Source organism: Bombus bifarius, unplaced genomic scaffold (assembly GCF_011952205.1).
Source record: "Bombus bifarius isolate JDL3187 unplaced genomic scaffold, Bbif_JDL3187 scf7180000009755, whole genome shotgun sequence".
NCBI classification, from domain to species: Eukaryota; Metazoa; Arthropoda; class Insecta; order Hymenoptera; family Apidae; genus Bombus; species Bombus bifarius.
In genome coordinates this window covers 396,890-422,034 of record NW_022885319.1, presented here as the reverse complement: position 1 = coordinate 422,034, position 25,145 = coordinate 396,890, and the positions used below count along the sequence as shown (strand labels likewise).

At 41.5% G+C, this 25,145-nt stretch overlaps 1 protein-coding gene across 1 annotated transcript; it reads right to left on the bottom strand.

The window, feature by feature from the left end:
- Nucleotides 1-1,524: 1,524 nt before the first annotated feature.
- On the bottom strand, nt 1,525-24,528 carry LOC117215627 (pancreatic lipase-related protein 2-like). Its single transcript, XM_033462014.1, has 10 exons — nt 24,260-24,528; nt 6,156-6,310; nt 5,904-6,058; nt 5,613-5,732; nt 5,095-5,241; nt 4,385-4,613; nt 3,607-4,038; nt 2,832-2,958; nt 2,115-2,330; nt 1,525-1,885 (listed from the first exon to the last, which is right to left on the bottom strand). Coding segments are annotated over exons 1-10 (1,686 nt in total). The 5' UTR covers nt 24,262-24,528; the 3' UTR covers nt 1,525-1,782.
- Nucleotides 24,529-25,145: the final 617 nt, after the last annotated feature.

Here is a 25,145-nt window from a genome sequence, read left to right as displayed (position 1 = left end):
CCCATAGATCCGTGGATGTTCGTAATGGTAATTTAGTGCTAAAGTTATTACCAAGCTAATCACACCCGCGTTTTCCCCGCTCCTCGTTTTTCTATTTATTATTTATACGCAGATTATATGTTATACAGATAGAGATTATTAGATTATATTATGTATATCGCTATATATTCATATTATATATTTTACCAACCCTTGTTACCGCGTTGAACAAACGCGGACGGCTTTTTTACTCGATCATTGTTGAATCTCGTGTAAGATAAAAAAAAAAAAATCATGTGTTACCGTGTATAGCTGCACTCCGCGATGATCTTTTTTGTATAAGCGACGAATTCACGTGTACAACGTTTATCGAGGAGTAAACATTGCAAAAGATTAGCAAGCTGTACAAGTGTGTTTCTTTTCCTGTAGCCTTTGAAAATTGACCTCTCTACAAAAGTGAAAAAGCCCTGAAAAAAAAAAAGAAAAAGAAAAAAAAGAAATGAAAAGAAGAAAAAAGATAAAAAAGAAAGAAACAGAGAAAGATTGTATTTTTCATGATAGAGCATCGTGATTTGTTAATCAGAACGGTGTCGTTATATAGGCATAATAAGTTTATATTTTACATTGAGCTATATCATATAGAATGATTTTTAATGTTAGAAATATTTGAACAATACGCAGTACAAGATATACATATACTCGTATTATTTACAAATGACCGCTTATTCCGATTTGTACAATTTTTAACGAGGAAAGTGTTACCAGTAAATTATATATTTAAACGTACTATTTAAATTATATGTATAACAGAAGAGGAGAGAAATATCACAAGTGATTATCGCTATTACGTTACAACGGACGGTATTTTTGTTTATGTAAATATTGTATAGAAGTTTACGTAGATAACAATTCACACACGAGCCAAAAAATGTTTGCGTTAGCAAGTTATCGCCATCGTCGATCATTCGTAACGATTACCTGCTTTTACACTAACACTAGCATTATCTAGTTATATCTATCCAATTTCATATATACAAGATGTACAAAGTAATCGATGGTAATTAATTACTGCAGCAGATGCGCGTCGGCTTTCCTCACATTATATATTATTATACGTATGTATATCATTTTCATCGCAAATTCGATAATCATATTGCACCGCACTTTACAGGATAAAAAAGAAATGAAATGCGAATTCTTCCGAGGTACTATATGTAAGGCGATATTAGGTTTCTCAAAATATTCTTCTTTTTACGATATATGAAAATTATTCCATTGTGGTTTCGTGTTTCGCTTTCAAAAGATAGGTATGTACTATCGTTTACGATTTTTTTTACCTGTGACTCGTGCAACTTGTTTTATTTTTTTTTTTTAATTGCTATTATATACAAATATAAACAAATGTATATATATATATATGTATATATATATATATATATATATATATATATATATATATATATATATATATATATATATATATATGTATATATATGTATTTGTACAGTTACAGTTGTTTTTTTCTTTTTTTAAATAAATTTTTTGTCGAAACGAATCTTGCCTTGTTTCCTTCTTTTTTAAACGAAAACTCGTGGACGTATTCTGAATGAAATACATCATTGTGAAATACAGGTTTCAGTCGATCTTCGTAGACTCTGCCATAATTTTCATTATTCATGCTGCTGATTCTTATCGTTAGATATGCACTAGATCGCACTTTAATTTCTATACTTTTCACAGGAACGAGAACCGCAAACTATCACGTTGTACTCAGATGCATGTTAAATTAAGTTGAAGACGTTGTCAGCAGTTGTCGACGAAAGACGCGGTGGAACCGCTGGCAATTTCTGCGTACTCCTGTCTACTTGCCGAACAGAGCCTGCTGGTGAAGTCTGCTTCTCTTTTCCTGCGCATATAATAACGTATGCAAATTTACAAAGATGTATGTATATGAAAGATAATGTTATAAACGAGTCGATACGATTATTAAATTACTACGTGTAACTTTAAACGTTGAATATGTTGAACATCGTGTACACTGTCAACGTTACGAACATACGTCGTATGCGTGACGTGGATGTCGAGGAATAGGAAAAATACCCGGCGCCTCTGACCTTGAAAGGTAATTGGCTTACCCTCTTCCCGGGATTTCCATAACGTCCACTGTGACGCTGTTGACGTAGAGGCGATCGTTACACCAGAAGAAGCAGAGCGACTTCGGTTGTAACACGTCCATATCGTAGGTCCATGAAAGCTCGACGCGTCGAATTTTCCCAAGTTCACCGGATGCACCGGCCGGATGAGCGACGACCATTCGGACTGTCGATCCATGTTCCAATTTCATGTAACCGCTACGGTTGCGGGAATGAAAGAAGCAAAAAGTTGGCCAATTAAGTTCAACGTAGTTATCGCGGAAGCGAGGCCATGAAAAAGCACGTGTCCCGTATGCGAAAGTAGCAAGTTGAGACGAGAATAGGCGCCGCAAGCTGCGTGCCTGCCCTAAAATCGTCTCAAATTTCTTCGATATGCAGATCGCGTGCTTTTTCGATTGGACATCGTTTTACTCCTATAGGTGAGAATACTATAAGTCCTTCGAGTGTCAGACTGACATTAACACTATTAACACTCTGTGTATGGATGAGATCGTGTTTGTATATCTGTGTCTACGGCAAATTACCTTTCCTATTCGTTTTTTTTCTTTATTTATCGTTTCGTGGTTTCATTTCGATAGGCAACGGTGTATTTATCGTAGTTTTCCTCTTTTACGAGGAATATTTCAAAATGAAGCGTTCGATTACCAATGAGACGATGGAATTAATTTTAATAGAATTATAGAGATACACGAAGATTACCTAGGTGTGAGATCAATGTCTCGAATAACGTCATTTTCCGCGTGAAAAGTGACTTTCAGGAAGCCTTGGACCCAACTTTCTGCACTCGGTGGCCGGGCAAGATCGATGGTGATCCTGTAATGTCTCCCTGACAAGTAATCGAGATTTGCATGTTAATAACTTAAAAACGAAGTTATTCATTTTCGTTAATTCCATCTTTCTATTTATCAGTTATCCTATTATTATTCGGTAACTTTGATTCTATTTCTCGATAAAGAATTAAAAATCGTTTCGAGGTCGTGAAAAAATCATTTGCATTTTATCCGATCGGCTGAATGGCTGTTGCAAGTTTCTAGCGGATTCTTATGTAGGGCACGGTTAAATTAGTTTCGAGACACGTAGCAATTTTCCTCGACGATAAGCAGGGTGAAAGCAGCCTGTCGCGATTCATAATAATAAATAATTGCGTGACACCTACGCTCGGAACTGCCCGACAAGTTCGATCCAGCGCAGAAGCGTTCCAGCAAGAATCGATAAAATTCAAACGATGATCGATGGAATCTAAGATTCGCTTTGAAATATTTCTAAGACGTCCGAAACGACGAATTCGCATTCAATCAGGTTCTTTCCTAGAAACGCAGATTTCTTCTCTTTGGAAGCTATGCTTTAAGGTAGAAGGAATCTCCAAGTCCGTGCAGGAATATACACCGAATCGTAATCGCAATTATTCGAAAATATCGATAGAGGGCTTAAAAAATCGATGAAATCCAACGGTGAAGATATTTGTAACACTCACTGCAAAAAGGATCTTCTTTGCCAGTGGCGAAGAAGAATTTCGACCCGAGCAGAGACAGAATATCCTGTCCCATAGCCTGCCTTCCAACCAAAGCTGGACTGGTGTCTGCATGATAACCCATGATACCGCAACTAAGACTGTTGTTGCTCTTGCACGAGAAACATTCGCCTTTGAGGAAGCTGGCGTAACTGGAACACTCGTGGGCCACGTATTGGCACTTGGAGTTGATGCTCTCGGTGAAGAGTTTTATGGAACGCACATGATTGCAGGCAACCAGTACTCGCGACGCTTCTTCCAGACCTTCTTTGATCAGGGTTAAAGGCAAGGAAGGGGTAGTTTCGCTGAGATCCGTGCATCCTGGCTGTTCCTTGCCATTGTTCGGGTAGAAGTCCAGGTGGCCACATGGTTGAATCATTCCATATCCGGGAAGCCCTTGTCGCGCGATAAGTTAGTTTATAATATAGAACGATTGCATAAACAGAACGATTACAGCGTTGCTCGTAATTCAAATAAACGCAGTTCGTAAGATTTTATTTCGTTCAATAATCCTGCTTGTCGTTCAGCTTTTTATTTCAACTTTTCAACTTTTATACCGTACTTTGTGTTTCGGTAGAATTTACCAAGTAAAAACCGCTTCGTCTTAACAAACGTAACATATACGTAGTTTCAACTTTCAACGTTGAAATAGCGAAAGAAGAAACCAAAGTTGATAATTATTAATAATCGGATTAGAAGAGCGGGATCAGTAGGTATCCACGTTAACATATTTTTCTGTTACCTAGGAAAAAGAAGTTCTTGCCATCGGTGTGAATGACGTCGACCAACTTGGCGTCGGTGTAGTCCAGTCTTACGTGACTGGGCATCCCTTGGAAATAGGGCTCTGCAGGATCCAATCCCGTAATACGACCAACCTTCCCTCCCATCTTTTCTCCTGCATATCCCGCGGTATGTGCCCCCAAGCTGTGTCCGATCAGGTGCACGTCATTTGGGTCCAGTCCATAATTTGTCTGCGTTTCAACAAACGATACTTTGATCTTTCCATTTCGTTTTCTTATCTTCCAATGCAGCATCTCTTTTACGAGCTTCGACATTTCAGTTTCATAGCGTTTTATATCGTAATACGTATTTAGAGATGTTCGCATCTTGTAATCACACAAGCCAAATAAATAATAAGAATATAACAACATATGATACTAATTAATTCGTATCACGTGTAAATACTTTTTGTATCCGCTGTATATGCTACACGTACATTACGAGTTTGTCCAAGTGCGAGTAAACCAACGTTACGTAAATTAAGCGATAAAACCTAGAAACGAACCTAAGCGATCTAAAAGTTTGCTTTAGAATCAGATTAAACGTCACAACGTGCTATAAAGTCACTTTTTTCCTTTTCTTCTTCTTTCTTTTCTTTTCAGAAAAAAAAAAAAAAAAAAAAACGATTCTGCCGAGAGCAGCTAGCTTGCTCGTTCGCGAAATTCATTTTACCTGCAGGTGTTTAACGAGATGAGCTATTTCGAGGCCCACCAGTCTCGTGTTGGCGGTTGCTTGAGTATAAAGCGGCAAACTTCCTCCACCCCAGTCAACTATGATGACATTGTAGTTGTCGTGCTTCAATAATTCGTTTCTCATTTCCTGTGGCGACGATTCGACAACGGATTAGATAGGAATGCAAGTAAATCGATTAAACTAGGAAATATTATCGTTAAATGTATCAAACATGTAAATAAACTTTCAACCGTTGTATCAACTTTTAACTATCAAATATATATTAATTTGAAACATTTACCGCCCCTACTACTTGACGCGCGAAAAAATTAATAAAATCGTATTTCACGATCAATTTTCAATTATGAAATACATCGTACTCCAAACATCGATACGCGCGAATATTCTTACTATTCGAACAAAATAATTCCTTAATATAAAATTAATATAAAAAATATTTCCTTAATACAGGAAAATGAAAAGAGCGAAAGAGCGAAGCGAAGAGGCGATTCACTTACGTTGACCCAATTGCTGAGCGGTGTATCTATGAATCCGTGTATAATGAATTTTGTTTTCCTTTTCGGATCGAAGTACGACCGTTTTATTGACTTGTCTTTCGCGGCTGACAAGGTCTGGCCCTGTGAAGAGACGGACAAAATATTCCATTAAACAAAACTCGGTAAAAAAAGAATCGGAAAATCTTGCGAACAGCGTTACGAATTAAAAAGGTCTAACCGCAAGTTGTAATTTTAGTAGTAATTAGTCGACTGGAAAGAATTATAATCGTAAATATGTACTGTTTTACTCACTTCGACGTTATTATCGTTCGTGTATAGGATAAATTTCGTATTGATGACTTCTCGTGGTAAAGGGAAGACGTTGAGCGGTCTATGGATAAGGTGATACCAGCTTCTGGTTATGTTCAGGCACCCTAGCTCGTCGTAGCATCGTGTCTCGTTCTCGACTAATGAAATAAAATCACGATGATAATAAATAAAATATAGAAAGCGAAACGGTTGCCCGAATCGTCTTTTACATCGGGTTTGACAAAATGTAATTACACGGCAACCAAGGAATGTTGACGTCGATTCGATCGCTACGTGCCCACTGCCAAGGGTCCAGGATTCCAGCGGAACAGATAACAGGAGTCAATGCGACGAGTAGCAGAATCGACGCTTCTCCGCCCTCGGTGACTCCTTGCTTCTTCCTCCTCATCCTGCAGCAGAAACAGAACGATCGATTTAGACCTCGTATCGTTAGAGGAGAGCAGCTGCAAACGCTTCCTTCGACCCAAGATTAATTAATTAACGTGCGGGCAATGAAAGGAGTCAGGAATCGCGAGAGAGATCTTTTTCGTCGAGAAAACTCGGCTTCAAGTTCAAACGTGCCTTAAAACTGCCAGACCGTTCGCGAAGATTAAATTGGGATTTTTCGTGCGTAGATTGGATCAACGTTCGATCCACTCCCAATTATTCTATTCTATTTTAACTCAAATTGTACCGAGTCATCGTTTCGAGAGGATTACGTCCGCCTAAATTTCTCTCTATTTATACGTATTATCTCGAAATCGTTTGATTCGTCGATCGCGTTTAATCGATCGACACCGCTTTCGTTTAACCAGCGTACCTGCGCAAAGAAATCTCATTCGCCAGAAAAGAACGAGCCGAACGAACGAACAAACGAACGAGAGTAAGTAGAAGCGTTCGCGAAGCCTAAGTAGAATTGGCGAGATACGATCAGACGCTTCGCTCGATCCGTCCGCGATAGTCCCAAGGTTCCGCGTAGTCGTGGAATATGGTAAAATAATAGGGTACCGCGAAAGGAAACTCCTATCTATCAAATTATCCACCGAGTGGTGTCGATTTCGCGTAGCGCCGAGAATTATAACGACCAGCGAGTGGTTTAGATGATTTGAGAATTTAGAAAATTGGACAGAGAAGTTTACTTACAAAACATTGCGTAACTCGAGATCTCGGAACCGTGAGAAGACGATCCGTAAAAATCAAATACTCGTCACCTACGTTGAACGGAGAATAACCGGCCGATTAAATACGTATTCTCCGCTAAATGGTAATTCTCGCGTCGAAATGAGAAACCATGATCAATTTGAACTGTTTTCCCTCGGAAGCTAGAAGATTAAAACCCCGACCGTAGAATCTAAACGCCACGTTGTCACGCGCGGAAATTTGCTGGAAAACATATTCTCGAGGTCGTGACACGTTATAGCAACAATGCCAAGTACTCGTGCATAATTCTTAGTAATCGAAACGAATTACCGCGTAGATGCCGACTCCTCTGTTCGTCTGTTATTATTGTAGTTTCTTCGTCCTTACGCGGCACGTGTTCGTGGATATATGTAAATCTTATCTTCAACGCGCAGATCGTTGCAACCAGTACGATGGATATAAACGAACGCAAGCTCTTGGCGAAAACATAAAATTGCATAAAAGATTACGGAGTAAACGAGCGGGAGCGGGCACGATGTTGCGTAATTTTGGCGACGATGTGACGACCGTGGTGATCGCGCGGAGCCCCGCAGAAATCGCTAGATGCAAGAACAGCGCGAGCAGTCTGTTTACCCGGTCCCGTTACGTAAAATCCAGTCTAATTTTCGATGACCGGGGATCGCCCTTTCGAAAATGCTTTCGATACCGCTGCTTGTTATGGAAAGCCTGTCCCATGGATCGAGGTACGGAGGTTGGCTTTCGGGTACCGGATGGACCAAAGAGGCTGGCCAAAAACCGGTCGCTCGCATTTCACCACGACTTCCAGTATTAAATAATTATTATTTCGAAAGCGAGAGTGTAACCGCGGCGCCAGCGTTCCCAGTGATTCGCAACTATCAACTGTCGTGGTTTTGCGACTGTCGAAAACGAATCGAGGCGATCGATCGTTGTAAAAATGGAAACGCGAAGGAAAGTTCATTAAAGACCAGACTTATCTCGAAATCTGTCGTTATCTCGATTCGTTCGATTACTTTACCCGAGTTTCGACCAATCTAGCCAATCTAGCCAATCTAGCCAATCTAGCTAAAGCTAGATATCGTATTGTTAGTTAGTTGGTATCAGTTGGTCAAAGCGTATAGCGCCAAGTTGTATCGAATTATATCGTGTCATAGGACAATTGTAGGGAGGACGTAACCGGAGCACGTGGAACTCACGTCGGGAGCTGATGACGCGAACAATACGCAAGGGTTCACGGCTGTTAACAAATCGCGCGAATAAACTATTCGACGATATAAATTGAAGCACCAAGGATAATACGAGACCGATTGAACGAACTGGGATATCCAATTTGTAGATTCGCAGAGGTTCGCTATAATCCTGATTACGCGCGTTACGAAGAAAGCACGTTTATTAATCGCAAGGTTTGCCAGCCGGTTTCTAAGTGTAACGAATTCGGGTTTGAACACAGTGCCGTCTTCGTCGCGCAAAACACATTTTGTATCGATTTTGGCTATTCTTTCTACGTATACGTAGAATAGAACAGACACATAAAAGTACATAAATAAGTAAATCGAATTTCATTCGTAATTCGCGAGGATTTCACGCGTTGCTTGAAAATCGATTAGAAAGCCCTGAGAGCCACTGTACCATACGTATCTTCGACTCTTCCTAATCGTTCGAAGTTCGAACAGGCCGTTTTCATACTACTTTCAACACAGCCGCGTATACGAAACAGAGGGCGCAGTCGATAGGTAGAAATTTATAAAATACGCTTCTACCGGTTGATAGATAACGCGAACGATGCCATAACTCCTCTTCGAAGCTTTCTAATTACGTTCCCTGCCGTATGCTCAGCCGGATGTTACTGCAGAAAGTAAACGACTTTTAACGAACTTGCAGCGTCGTTTAGAGATCGTGCGAGTTCTCTTTGCGCGGCCTGATTTCCGAGGAAGAATTAGGTCGATGAAAATCTCGGTGAAAACCGTTCTAACGCTCCTACTTACTCGGAGATTCGTTCTGTGGCGGTCGATGGAATTTTAACGCCGCCACTCGTCCCCTTTCTCAACTTTTCTTCCTTTTCTAATACAAATTCTAATACAAGTTATCATCGATCCGATACGAGTCAGCCAATAACCGACGTTTTATTTTACATTTTATAATATATAAGGTACAATATGTCGATCGCGAACGGAAATACTAAATACTAAATACTAAATACTAAAATACGCGTTGCAAGTTCGAAGACGTTTCCAGCACCGTTGTTCTTCTCGAATCGATCGTACAGCGGATTTCCTTTTTTTTTAAAAACGATCGCGTCTACGATTACCAATGTCAGCGAAGACGGTTTTCAACGATATAAATCCAAATTCCTAAGACCAATGCCGCGGAATCAACGCGACCATCGACACCTACCAAGTTCGGTTCGACCAAATCCTGGAAGAAAATACGGAGCAGGCGAAAGCATCCGGTGTCGATACACAGAACTGTTTGCGTCGATCGTACAAGAAGGAAACGGGTCAACGATATTTACGCAAATATTACAGGAATATTTGCTGCGCGACTGGCGCGAACGAGAACCACTGGGTGCCTACATATCTGCGTAAACACGAAGAGAGGAACACGATCGCGACCTAGATTCGGCGTCCTTCCCTCCGGCAATGCTGTACCACTTCCTGCACACGCCTCTCTCTTCTCTTCCGAATCGACGAGGTGCCATTTTTTCGTCCGTTTGCTTCCTTCAACCGGACTTTTCTCTTTCTCGTTTCTGTCGAGGACGAAGAACGCGTCGCGCCGTAAGAAAGTCGTCTAAACGGCACACGCAGCGAAAGCAGACGCCACGTAGGGCAGCTAATGCCATTTTATCGCGTCCAACCGATCGTTTCGTATAACAGCGTTCGAGGCTAAGAAAATTTCGGCAAGTTTCGTACGACACGCGCGATACGTTGCTACAAACGTTTCGTCGCGAGTGTTTCGATATTTCCGTCAGCCACCGTGTATACGCACAATGAAACTTTCTTCGTGCCACTTTGCCACTTTGAAACGTCGACAGATTTAACCCTTCGTCGGCAACCGAGCCTGCAACCTTATCGTCGTTAAACCTTAAAGTCGTTATTACATACTCGTATATAATTGTCGCTTATCCGAATAGCGATCACCTACTATGACGGAACTGTTGCAATTACACGATGGTCTATCTATGGAAATGACAATTCTCTCGTTATTGTCGCGACGCAACATGGTAATTTCCTTGTGGCGCGAGGGATTCGAGATCACGATCGTTCTTTTATAATTACAACGAAGGAAATACGGATGTTACGCTTCTCTTTTAATCGCTAGGAAATAGATGGAAAAGTAATAATTTTTCGATAGCCAGCACCGATCTTCCAACTCTTTTCAACCAGCGTACAAGCCTAGAAGCCTAGAAGAATTAGTTTTCTTTGCGATTACATCGGTATTAGCGAAAAATCAAATTTCAAATATTCACAGGCCTGCTACGATCTTTAGATTTAGTGGAATTTAGCTATTAATTTCTATAATCTCTTATCCGATCGCTTTTTAATCCCGAAAGTCGTCGTTGCATCGCGTAATCTCTGAAACGCAACGTAAAAAGAGTTGCTCCTCGGTCGAATTACGGTCGCTCGCAGCCGAGTAAAGTCGTATCGAGGATACGCATTCTTATAACGCGGACAAGGTTTCGGCGTAGCTCGTAAACGAGAGCCGAACAATCGACCTCTCGAATAATCCAGGTTCCCCGAGCAGAAAAAGTTTTGCGAAAGTGGCACGGCTTTTTTTTTTCTTTTTTCTTTTTCCACGACTCGAGCTGCATCCGAGCGATACTTTGTCCGACGTTCGATTAAATTGTATCGTTGCCGTAACTAATTACACAGGAAGTATAACGACGCGCGTGGTCGCCGAAGTAAAGCGTATTTATGCTCAAAGGACGATTACTACAGCCTTCTTTTCCTTATAGCGACGCTTTTCGAACTTGCACGTGTCCCTAAATAATTCATATAGAATGGGACGTAAATCGATCGTTTATTCTCGCTTGGATAATAGAATTTCCTAAAACTGAATTACATCGTTAAGCGGGAAATAGAAACCGTAATTCAATCGCGGTTTCTCTTATCGACTATATAAATTTCGATTGGTATTGTTCGACGCTTGTTCGGTTTATCGTTAGATACAAAGTAACGATCGTTTTCGTTGCAAGCGAGCGTGCGTGGCCGCATAAGTGAAAGTAATTTACCTGTTCCGTCACTTTTACGCGCAAGCTCTCTCAAATCGCAAATTGCTTCAAATGTTTCCACGAGGATGCGCAATTAATATTAAGAGGTGGCAAGGTAATTGAAATTCTTCGGTGGTGTAATTTCACGTGGTATCCTGCGCCGCGCTGCAGCGAATCGGTATTTACTAGTTTGAAAAGCAGTGAAAGTGGCCATCGCACGCACAATGGATTCCTCGTTTCCCTTCGATCGAGGTAAACAAACGGCTGCGATTAAGCCCAACTCCGATCGATGACTCTATTCCACGTTTAACGTTTCACGACCCGCAGAGCTTCGAGTAACGCGTTTTTCGCTTCCCTCGATTTATTTTACAACAATTCGCTTCCACCGGTTTAATTTACGAACCGAGCTCGATCAATTTTGATAATTCCGATCAACGTTTCGTATCGATCGTTGAAAAATACGAACCAGACGATACGGATAGTTGTTGTTTTATCAGCTTTGCGACCGAAACAAGTAAGACCTCCATACCTTACGAAGGTTGAAGGAAAAGAACGAAGCTCGAAATGCCACGTCCACCAAGACAAGTTCATTGAGATATTTTCGTGGATCGGTTAAAACGAGCCAGCCTGTATACTTGGAAAAACGGTACGTTTGTTAATCATACCTCTCTCGATCTAAGATATTCGGATGCTTCCACTACACGGTAAACGATTAAAGCAATCGCCACGTATTCACTTATACTAGACCACTTATACTAGAAATACTCGTGTAATCGCTAATTTATCCCTGACGTTCTCCGCATTTGGACGCGCAAAGCGACAGTCGACCGCCGACTTTGAAACGTATTTGCGATACGCGAGTCATTGCAGTCTCGTTTTACGCAAAGATGGAAAAATCGTTGCGACGTCGGAATCGAGGTGCGCGGCGGTGAAATTTATTCCTTGGTCTGCGAATTTCAGGCCACGCGTGTTACATAATCGCGCGTAACAAATACGAGAACAGGAGAGACGAGAGGCAAGAGAGATAGATAGAGAGAGAAAGGCTCGATTACGTTAGTCGTAAATAAAAATCGAAAGCATTTCCCTAGCAGCGGTACGATGCGTTAGGTCACGAGGATGATTCGGCGGTTCCACGCGCGTTTCTCTTCTCTTTCGAACAGTCCAGATCTTTTATTTCGTTGCCTCTTTTTTTTTTCTTTTTTTATGCTAATCAATCTCCATCGAAGACGACCGAACAGGCATCGATTTCGATTGCTTCTCGCAAGGTAAGAAGATACGATCAACGACCATGGTAAAAATAAGTCGAGCTTTGTAAAAAGACGATTCGCAGCGTCGGCAGCGAAAATCCTACGACAGCAAAATTGCGATATTTCTGGCAAAGCCGCGTTCCGCGCGAAGCCCGTGCTCGTTTCCGCAAGAGTGGTTCGAACTTTTGAAAAAACTTGACCTTCCAGAGGTCAAACAACAGCATGCGATAAACCGTTTCTTCGTCTCTCAAGTTCACGTGCACCGAGTCGACACACTAACGATAGTTTGTCACGTTGCACGGTTTTAATTGGAACGATCCAGCCTACATCGAGAAAGAAGGTGGCGAGAGGGGTAGCCAGCGACGGCCTCGAGTACCGGCCGCAAGTGGAACGAGTCTCGGACGGTCGTTGCTCGCAACAACCTTCTATCCTGTTATTAAATATATTATATAAAAGCGCAAGAAACGAGACTCGATTTGCCGCGAACGTTCTACTTCGATTCGCTCGGATCGATTTAGAATTAGTTGGAAACTGCCAGATAGAGGACTACCAGACGGAATTCCATAAAACAAATGGTGGATATTAGACACAGACGAGATCTAAGCTCGACTTTCCCGACGATTTCACGTCCGCTTACTCAGCGATTATATCGGACACGCGTCGCTGTAATCTCGTCGAATTCGACGACCTTGCAACGACGACGAACAAAAGTATTTACGGCTCTACAGGACGTACAGGGTGTAGAGCGCGATTAATCACGGTGCAAGTTGCGAGAGGGCGATTTCTCGTGTAATGGTAAATCATTTTTCGTTTCTGTTCGCGATCCGCGATCGATCGATCTCGGATCCGATATCCGCGTGTCGTCGCTCGCTCCGAAACGTACCTACGAAGCCTCGCGTCGACTCTGTCTCAACGCGTCGCTCTACGCTTTCCACTTACTTTCGCACGGAGGATCGCGATTTTCATTACATCCGCTTAAAACGTTCGTAAAAAGTTTGTCACTCGTTTCGGTATGTTGATACACTGTTCAAAGTCCTCGAGCATGGGCATGCGTCTATGACTCACCCGGTATTATACAACTCGATTTGTCGGCCTTCCGCGACATTAATCGATCGTGTTGGTTATCCGGTAAATGTCAAGGTGATTGCCATCGTCTTTCCGACGAAGCTACGTACAGATGCCGATTCCTCGGGAATAATTGGCCATTTTCTTGTTCTCGCACGGTTACGATATATTGCAAGCAATCGGCTGCTTATATATACGATATAACGAAACATACGTATCGTGTACTAAATTGCCCTGGGAACATTCTTTAGGAAAATTTGGTAAATAGCGATATAACGAAACGCGGTAAAAGTAGGAACCGCGGTAAAAGATAGGTGGAAAGTAATAGTAAAATATTAATCACGTTCGAGAATAAAGTTTGTAACGCGTATTACAAATCAACTTGCGTAACGAAATTACTCTCGAGCGCTCGTAAATGCGTGTATTACAATAAGTATAATAACATTCGCCACAAACCACGAGAACGGCAATGTTCGAGCTGTTGGGAACGAAGGAAAGGCAAGAAAACGTTAGCAGGTGGGCGAATTCGACTTTATGGAGCGTTTCACCGCGGCAAATGGGTTTCAACGATAAACCACAATAAGACGTATTTGGCCAGAAAACGTGTTTCTCGATAAATCAGCCGGGTTCGTGCAACTTTCAAAAATTTGTATTTCACTCTGTATTCAGTTTTACTACCTTGCCTCGCGTTCCACCGCGTATCTTGCATTTTTCAACGTTAATTAATTTGCTTCTAATCGACTAAAGTCGTTTCTTCGAATTGCTCGAAGTATTATCGTTTTCACGCAGCCTTATACTTACTTTACATACTTTGATAGTTTCTGCTCCTTCTAGATATATTTACGAAACGTTAGATTTTGTTATAATCGATAATAACGATCGACGCAGTTTGTTTGAACGTAGAACAGGCGGTTTCTTTCTTTCCTTCGTTTCTCTTTCCTTCCTTTTTTTTCTCTTCATTTTTCTTTAAGGGAAACGCGTAAGGCTTCGAACGAAATGCTTTGTCATATATATTATCATATAATCGATCTATTTCCTTAGCACGTATTGCGCGTAAACACGTAGCAAAATAAGTTTCTGGCGCAGGTATGTTTACAATAGCGTGCATCGTTTACCACCGCTGGATTGATAGCTTTCCAGCATACGGCCTTTACACTGACCTACATATCGGACGTAACGGTGGCCGTTGGTTGGCGCGCAACGAAACCATGTGCTCGCTACCATCCACCGTGTAACCCTATCTACGCAATGGCGTTTCCCGTGCTCTTTCACATACTCCGGATAAAATACGTTTAATTTTGCAGCAGAAACTAGCGAGAATGCACGGTGATAAGAGTGACAAGCGCGAACCGAGTTCCGTTCGAAAACTTCGATATCGCATTGCGAATTTTTACAAATCCGTGCTCTAGTTGCGAGATTCGAAGAAGAATTTGAAAACGCGTAAAGTAAGATGGTGTTTCGTAATAGCGCAGTGGAGCTGGCTTCCTGAAAGAACAAAACCCGCAACCATATCGCAACACCGAAGAGAAAGAGAAAGTGGATTTTGTCACGTATGTAGCTTACACGCGAGTAACTGATTTTCAGAATGTACGTTAAGAGATTAAATCCTTGAAAAAAAAAAAAAAAAAAAAAAGAAAAAGGAAGGTTTTACATCCTTGCACCTTCAACTTCACCTTTCGATATTTAGCTAGCAAGACCTCGACATCTTGTAATTAAACGCGATGATCGAAAAACAAATAAAAATCAAATTACGAAATATCGAACAAACTTTGCTACTTTAATCGACGGAAACACTTCTTACGTTGCTAGTAGTAGTACGACTATTTTTTCTACACTTTGTACCGTGGCACAAGCGTAAACCTTGGTCAGGACACCTTGTCGAGATCTGTTCGGCAAATCAAACTGTATTTGCTTTGATTCTCCGGGTTTCTGAGACGTTATTACGTAAGTTGCTCGATGACTAATCATTGCCATTGAAACCCGATACCGACCTAAATCCAAAAGCTCGAACGGCGATGGGTCGAAGGAGATGAAGAAAAAATGCGGATTTTTTCGTTCGTTTCGTAACGTACGGCTTCGATGGCAAAGAGGTTCGTTGTAAGAAAAGTGAAAGTGGCGAGTCTCCGATTAAACGCCTCTATTAATCAAAATTAGCGAGTTCCTCGAAGCAATTAAACATTGTGCACAAAATCGATTACAATACGCGATAAATTAGTTGCACCGCGGATGGAGATTTTCATCGATTTTCATAGGATCGAAATTGGTGCCAGTTGGAACGTTCGGTCGGCAAAAGGAGAATTTTTGCGTTTTGCGTAGAGTGCTTTGTAGATTTCTAAAAGTTGTCGGCAGAAGTCTCGCGTCGATAGTTTAATTTACGTGGCAAAGTGAAATGCGATTAGCGATAGCACGAGCTTAGTTTGTATTCATTCAGGAAAGTTGCTCGAATAGTTTGCATTGGATCGAAATTTCCTTGTTTTAATTTCTGAAATATTCGAATATTTTATGTCGGAAAGATTTGATCATTTTGCCAAAATTTGTACATATTACGCGAGGCGTTTGGATTCGTCGAATGATCAAAATTTTAATATCGAAAAAGAACTCAACGAAACACGACAGATTTATCAAAGGACGTCTTCCGTCCTTGATACTTTGGTCGCGAATAATCGCATATTGAATACCACGTTGCTTCGCTGACTTTGCAGTTTCTCTCTCTCTCTCTCTCTCTCTCTCTCTCTCTTTCTCCAGGATCGTGATTACTTTCTAGTTCAAGGGATCATCGAGATACGACGTAGATGCGACGATCTCTAGCCGCTAGAACACGATGAACTTGTGAGTTACGATTGAAATTCAGCGGTCATGGAACGAGTTTCCACTTTCCTTTTCGTTTATCGTTCGGTTCGACGTGGCAAGGACATTTAATGGGAAATCGAAAGAGTAACTGGTCAATTTTTTGGCGCTACGAGAAATCTCACTCGAGCAAGATGCACCTATGAGTTACGATTGAAATGCGGCGGTCGTGCAACGAGTTTCCACTTTCTTTTTCGTTTACGACTCGATTCGATCGTGAGAATATTTTACGAAGCGTCGAAAAGCGCTTGTCCATATTTCTCGAACTTTGTTCGTTTGGTTAGCCGATCGTTCGTTATTTCGAACATTGCAATCCTACGGAGGGGAATTACGAGAGAACACGAAGAAATAAATCGAGAGAGATTTCACGGATGGTTTATCGCGAAGAGGCGCACTCTCGATAGGAGAATTCCGGCTAAAAGTAAAATCCCTCTCAGCGATACTAAATAATTTCTATCTAGTTATCTATAGTATTCTAGCTATACATTTCTACAGATATCGATCGAGTTTACGTAAAATTAATTTGCAAGCAGCACGCAACGCGTCAGAGAACAAACGCGTCGTAAAGAGGCGAACGATTCGATTCTTTTAGAAAAAGACGATCTCTCGCGAGATGATTCCTCGGATAACGTTTCGAGAAAATGATCCAACTGAATCGCGTGATGGCAGAGCGCAGCGATCCATACGGATGCGGGTGAAACCTTCGCGTAACGTACTTCCTGAATCCTTTCTTTTCGTTTATTTCGCGCACCTTCTTCCCATACGTTTCTTTGCCTTACGCGTTGCATTCGTCATTTTCGCGAAAATGACCATCGTAACGCGATTCGCGCGTCTCGCGATAGCGCGCGGTTGTTGAAGTTTCGATCGTGCTTGCAAGAGCGTGTTGCGCGTTGCGTTTTGCGTCACAAGCAGCCGTGCATCGAATGCTTCCTGCGATAAACAACGCGTATCTCGGCAAGAAGATTTTCAAATATCTCCAAGGCAGGCAAAAGTTCCATTCCATTCTAATCTCGCGTTAAAGCACCGTCTATTCGAGATATCATCGGAAATCGTTTGAAAATGCAAGCTACTCGCCGCGTAATTGCCCATTAATAAATCGCGTCTCTCATTTTCTTCGTCGAGATAGCAATGCCACTTAACTCGATGTGATCGAACGAAAGCCTGGAACAGGTAGGTCGCTGCTCCCTTCCGATCCATCGACGATATTCTTCATTTTGAAATTTCGAAAGAAAAGAAATTAAGGCGAAGCCGTGGAACCGTCGCGACTTTTCCGATTTCGATGCTACTTGAACTTTGACGAATACTTTGATGTTGCGAGGCTCGACGTTTTCAACGTATTTCTGCTTCGCGTGTAAGCGTCGGTGGTCGCGGCCATAGTTTCCCAGACACAGCGGAGTGCCGTATTATCCGAGATGCTTCGAGTCTTAACTTCGAGCGAGTACAGTCCTTATCGACGTAGAAAACGAATAATTGGTATTATTTTACGAAATAGAAGAAGCGCTATCGTTTCGAAAGCGAAAAAACCCGAGCCAAACCCGATCGATATTGTAGCGGTTATTGTTATTATTATTATTACTATTATTATTACTGTTGTCGTCGTTGTGATTATTATTACAACGAAATATAAAAGTTTTTTTTACAGCCTCGTACAGCCGGTTACCTCGTAAGCATCTCGTAAGCTCTATTCGACGTTCGTTTATATACCGTGCTGTAAACACAAAAGATAAGAGTTACGTTATACCCGCCTTATACGTCCGCCTTAAGCCGACGATCGATACGAACTCGCACGTCGTTACGGACGCACGATCATAGGCTGAATTCACTGTAGCGGTACCGATAGCTTTTTGCCAATATCTCGGAAACTATGGCAGATATAACGAATCACTTTTATCCTCGTTCCATCGTGGGATTTTAGGAAAGTTGAAATATCGGTTAATCGAGTACAAAACTAAACAGGCGATAAATAACCGAATGGTATTTGTTTCGAATAGTATTTGAAAAGCTTGTTTCGAGATGTCGAGCGTTTCAGGCTTGCAAGTAGGAAACGCTAAAGACTGAAAACGAAGCGGAGAAATCAGGAAACCGACTCGTGGAGAAATATTCGTTGGACGTTGCGAAAGAAACGTAAGGATTGTAAAAAGAGCAAAGCAAGTAGTGGTTTCGGACGTGTAAAATCGGAAACTAGCCTCTTCCTGGCGAAAATGACTCGATGGTTAAACCCGTTAACTCGTGCTCCGGCCGCGGAAAACACAGAACGTAATTCGGCGATCGTTGCTGTGTTCGTCGGCGCTAAAGGACGCAAAACAGATGCAATTCACGCAATCACGAAGAAATCTGCTCGTTCGATTTCGATTCCACCAGTCACTCTCAGCTCGTTTCCTAGTTCCACGGAGATCGTAAACGTTTCTTTTTAACTTTGTCCGCTCGTTACTTTCGTTTTGAGTTTTTTTCTGAAAGTATCATTCTCTCGTGCTCGGCAACCGATTTTCGAACATTGTACTTTAACGTTGAAATCGTCGTATATTTTGTAGGCGAACGTTTGCTTCCTTATTCCGCTACTAATTATTATTATCGAGTATTGTAAAAATATCGATCGTATATTTCTAGAAAAGATCTCAGCGTTGAAAGTAATCTATCCATATTACGTTCCAAGAGTAAATAAACTTGAACAACGGTTAACAGTTTTTTAATTACACGCCAATTAACTTAATAATTTCGCAACGTTTTTTACCAAACTCTTCCGTCTCGATAAGAACGTTATTCCTCGAATTTCTGTACCTTAACGGTTAATTATCGTCGAAGACGAGACTCGCTCCTCGCTTTTTGATCTTTTGTTTTATCGCGTAATTGATCTTTCTAGTTTCCAGCCGAACGTAGATCGTCGGAAAATTGCTAACAAAACTGACATCGCGTTTTCTTCGTTCCAAATCTTACTTCGGGTTCTATCGTCCTTTTATCTACCGAATTGTCCTTACGATGATCGAACATCGTAAATTACATCATCCTGTCGTACGCGTCACGACACAACGAAAGAACGTGAACGCTATGTCCCTTTCGGATCTTTCAGAATCTATGGACGTGCACGCACGCAAAGAAGCAAAGCGTTACGCTCGTACAACCCTCGTGCAACGAACTATCGACGAATAAATGGGATAAAGTTGAAATTTAGTTAGGATTTGAAATTTTCGAAAAATGCAGGAAAACGTTTGAACGATAAAAGGGAGAACGATCGTCGATAAGATGACCTGTAATCTCCTGTAAACTGGCCAAATGTTTCTGGCGGCGTGGTCCGCTTCGATCGCGTAAGATAAATACGTATATTATTCGTCGACGATTCAGAGTGGCCAGACGAAGAGTCTAGAATCTAGAATCCTTTGATACACACGCCTACGTGCACGTAGGCATGTCTCTGGAGAAAGTATGAAACACTCGCTAGTGTAACCCGTAAGCCTGGCTTTAGAGAGGCCTGCTGCTCTTTCCTCGCTAGCATTGGAAAATTTGTGCTGATTTATTTCTGTCGTAGCTTCGGTTTTTCTAGATGTCGCGACCCTTCCACCAGCTTCGATGTGATTTTCTTACGTTTGTAAAATAGACGTACAGTTGGTTCGTTAAACGTTCGATTTCTAACGATTTTCATTTCGTTAAATGCTAGGCAGTTTATATATCGATGTTCGAATATTAAAAAGTAGGGGTACACGCGTAAGTGCTAAACTATCTAACCAAAACGGCATACACGAATGTTGGAAAATTTGAGATAACCTACATCGGTAATACCTGTAAAGAGAATTGGTTGTAATGTTAGAAAATTCACGTAGGTAAATGTTAAAAAGTAAGAAATTTGCGTATATAGATGCCAAATTTACGTGCGACTCGTAACGATGACAAACTTAAACTTTGAACGATAAATAAATATTTCTTCCGCAGCTTTGTATCGTCGTGAAAAACGGTATTACACTCACTCATTGGCGTTTGACGTTCGATATTGACATAAACGGATCTTTCATTTCTAACGGTACAACGCTGATCATAAGTGAACACGCATCTCGTACGTCGCGTTATTGCCAAAAAAGAGGAAACGTTCTTGTACTCGATATACGTCGAGCGCGAATATATTATAGTTTTGGGCAGCCGAGTTACAAAAATCAATTTGCGATTCCAGTTTTCGTGAAAATGGCACAACGGTGCGATTTTATTACTTCTACCCTCGACGAGGTTGTGGCATCTTTTGGCGGACGTCTCGAAAGCTAAGAGGCAGCTTTTTATAGAATTCGAAGCGACGTAAAAGCGATACGAAACGTGGGCTTACAACGTAACGGGGAAACGTAAGCTACTGCTATCGTATAATCTATTTTCATTTCTAATAATATAATTTCTGTAATTGTAACTTAAATGTAGCTTTATTTACGTTCGAATGACATAAATGTAAACGAGTTCACATTTTTTACTATACTAGAGATGTCTTAGCGCCGCCTTCGAGATTTGTAGTGTATTTGGCATGCTGTTTCGCAACAAAATGGGTAATTAAAAGTAATCTAATCGTTTGTACGTATGTGTCTAGATAAAATACAAGTAAAATAGAGATTTATCATATTACAAGCAAAAACTTGAGCAAACAAAGCAGAAGAAACAGGGGCGAATGGATAGCGGCGACGTGATCATCCGGGACGAAAACAGGTACAAAGGAAGAATCGATTTATGTTTTGGAAACGTCTTGTACGAAAGAAAACACGTTGCCTTTGCCACGACCAGCACGCTATCCACGTTCCAATATAGTCGAAAATTGTATTACGGAAATATGTTATAGCAAATATGTAAGCAACGATTTACGTTTCGATACGCGTTAACTTGCAGCATCGCTCGTTCGATTATATTTAACCGACGTGTCGGCAGAAAGACACGCTCTGATAGTTTAGAAGAATCGAAAGACAAATTACGTATTCCACGATGCGAGCAGAGTATCCGAGGAAGGAGTATAGAGGAAAAGATCGATGATAGCCAGATGCGGTTGTGGGGAAAGGGTTAGACGATTGTGAGTAAAGGAAAGGAGATAGATAGATTACGTGGACAGAGGGGGGAAGAGAACCGATGGAATATCGCGTAGAAAAGGATAGCGGGTCGAGTAAGATTTGCGAATATTCCAATTATCTCAAGTATCGTTATTTGCCATTAAAGTATCGTATCGGTGTACACTTGGCGCTCTTTTTACGCGATTCTCTCTTACCTCGCCTTTATCTATCGTTTGTTTATCGTCTATTCGCTTTTACACGGTTGTTTTTCTGACGCGCGTTCAAAGAGTCTCGGGCACCTCCGACTTGAAATTAGAAATCGATAACAACGAAGAGCGTTAGGTGGGAGCGAATGGTACGCGAAAGAATGGCTATGAGCGAGCGGCAGTACGTAAGTGAGATACGTATGTAGTTTCGAACGTCGAACGAACGAATTATGACTACAATCGAAGTTGATAAAAAAAAAAAAAAAGGAAGACAATAACGAGAAAGGATAAGGAGAAATACGAGCAACCGATAACCTGGGACGTCGTTTCGCTGTAATACCTCGTACGTTCTGCGCGATTTCAAAGGATACGATAAAAGGATATAACGAGGAATTAAAGAGAATCGCTCGTAGAAAACTTGTATACTTTATAACGCAGTCGAAATTCGTGAAAAAGAGAAGCAGAGGATGCCGAATTCCGACGTGCCACCTTTTATTTGTAAACAAAACTCGATGTTCCGTTCGTATCGGATAGATGGTACGGACAAGATTTTTATATTTTGTTCTCTGCAGAGACGACGTTAAACACCGTACACCGTCTTCTAGCGTTATTAATAACTATTTCGAACAGGGAATTGATATTCATCTCGATGTAGTATACGCGGTCACGTTCGAATATATCGATACCGTTGCAAGTTGTTTATTACGCGCTTCGAAATATCCTGTTGGCCAATGTTGCCGAAAACAACGCCAGAAACCACGACACCACGCTACGAACGCCATTTAAACTCTCGTTTGACAGCGTGCCACGAATTCGAATCGTCACGAATGGAAACAGCGAACGTGATTCGAATGGACGAATGATTTTGATGCTGTTTTATCCAACGATCCGGTGTTGGTTGGATCCGATTGAACGATACAGTTATCAAGGTCAGTTACCGGCGAGATCGACGCAAGAACATGCGATTCGTGATTTTGTAACGTTGCTCGATGCACCGTGGACGAGATTCGGATGTATAACGAGTCGTTTAACGTTCGTTTTATTCGTTGTACGTATACCGTAATACTACGAATCTAAGATCTATCCGCTTTAATTCGTTTCGATGAAACCAAACGAACTAACGACAAAATTAATTAACTAACCAACGAAACTAACGACAAAAGGAAACGCGATACGGGTTTACTAATTTTCGCTAGTAACGCGCAAAATAAATTAAGCCGATCGAAACGAGGAATTCCAATTTTTTAGTATCTTCGAAATAAAAGACTTATATTTTGCGGAATATAGAGCATCGTGTATTTTTCTACAGAGATACGTCGGATCTAAGGAAGATTAAAATTTCTAATTTCTCTTACGAAAATAGACGCTCGTTCGAATTGTTCGAATTGTATAAAAATCGTAGAGGAAAGCATTAATCAGCCGATCGTCGTGCATTCATCGTGACTGTTGCTTTCACCTTTATACACTCGGTATTTCGCCAGCTGTACTGTTACTTCGTCCTCTAAACCATCCATTAAATCCTTCGTTCACCGCGAACCTGATGCGGAAACCTGCTACCACTGTTCGATGCTCGATGATCTCGCGGCCCTGACACTCGCGCTCTCCACTCTGCTATGTGGTTACTTTAATTACGGTTAACAACGATCGTTATCATATCTGACATCGTCAAACAGATTTGAAACGCAGTTATAAAATTTACACCAATTATACGTGTTTATACAACGATCGTTTTCATCCCGACTAACGGAATTTATTTACCGAATATTTAGAGGCTCCTAGTGTTGGGTAGTTAGTAGCCAGTAGGTACCTAGCGCCAGAATACCGTTCTACATTTTACACTCGTGTAACAAATATTTTAGTATACCTCCGATTATCCTACCATCGTTCTATTATCCGTATTATCCTACTATATTCACAGTCTACTTACAACCTTCTTTCCAAGCACCATTAAATTCAGAAATGCTTTATCTTGCTAGCGAATCTGAATATCCCGAAGAAATTTGCAAGAAATTGCAAGTTCAATTTCTTCGTTTCAATTTCCTTTATTTATCAATTTGTAGGCTTAACTCGACGCACGAATTCCGTATATTTTCGACACGTTGCCTTCGCAGCCGCGATGCATTGCGATATACATTTACCAAAACGTTTAACTTTTGCGAAATATCGTATCGTGTTTGCCAACTTCTTTTCCTGAGCCAATTATTATTATTAGCCAGGTCATTTGCATCGTCGACAATTTGGTAGCTTACGAAAATCTTATCTCGGTCGTTGTACAGAAATCCGTTGAAATCGATCTCGTTGAAACAAAACGATTAGGTATTTCGGCCACCAGTGTAAGTTGCCAATCATCGTGTTAATCGCTGTAACTGTCTTCTTTAACGGGATCGCTGCTACGTTTCACGAATTCGCAGACAGACCTGTTCCTCTCGCTAGTTTCGTAGCCTCCGATTTAGACACAAAGTTCTTAAAAACCGGTTAAAATGTTTTCTTCGGCCGGACATTTTCGTCGCCGATCGTTGATCTTCCGATACCAATTTTGTCCGGAGCTCGTATTTAAAACCGATACGGTACGGTTAAGCGTCTCTTCTCCGGCAAATATTATCGGAAAAACGATTCTACTCACATTTTTCAAGTGCGTCTATCATGTCACAGGCTCACGTGTCTCTCGGTCTCATCGTGACGATGACTACTACTGCTGCGGTCCAATGTCAGCCGAAAAACGCTCGAGTGTTCGGTCGGTGTGGTAATTCACATGACAGTCTACCGTGGTATACCGATGGCAAACTGTTCGCGAGCTTCCGTTTTCCGTGCAACGAAGACTCGGACTCTCGACCGACGAAACACACGAGAGAAATCGATATCGACCGGATCCTATCGAAAGGATGCGACGCGGTGAGAGGCCGACTCTCGACTGAACTCGGCGAGCGTGCAGCCTTGCAACTTTAACGTTCCGAAATCTCCAGTCCACCACCTGGTTGTTCTCCTGCGAATGGTGGGGAATGCAGACAGATTCGCCGATGCGGTGTACTCCTCGGAATAATTGGCTGGTATTCCTCGATCTTGCTTGCAATTCGTTTTAAAGAGAACGGCGTGGTCCGAACTTGTTTATCAGTTTCTTTAAACCAGATACGGTACGTTTACACGCAACGTACCGAGGAGCGTGGCAACGATTTGGACGGATTTTGAAATTCCGATTTCTTTTCTTCGGCCCTTTTCTACGTTTGTTTCGGCGAGTCAGGCAATCGTACACAGGGATAGTTGCGGCTTGAGTTCCACGAGTTACCGAATCACGAGTTACGGTATCGAACAAACGCGATCGCAAATTCTACGACGAAACGATCTCGTAATGGTCAAATTTGTTCGCGAATATTCTGTAATGGAACGCGATCTTGATAAAGGATTATATAAATCAAAATGTCTGTTTCTTATTACATATCGTATCAAGCTTCGATAGTTCGAGGTAGCGTTATTGGCGGTTCGGTTTATTCCTCATGCGGCAAATTCGACGA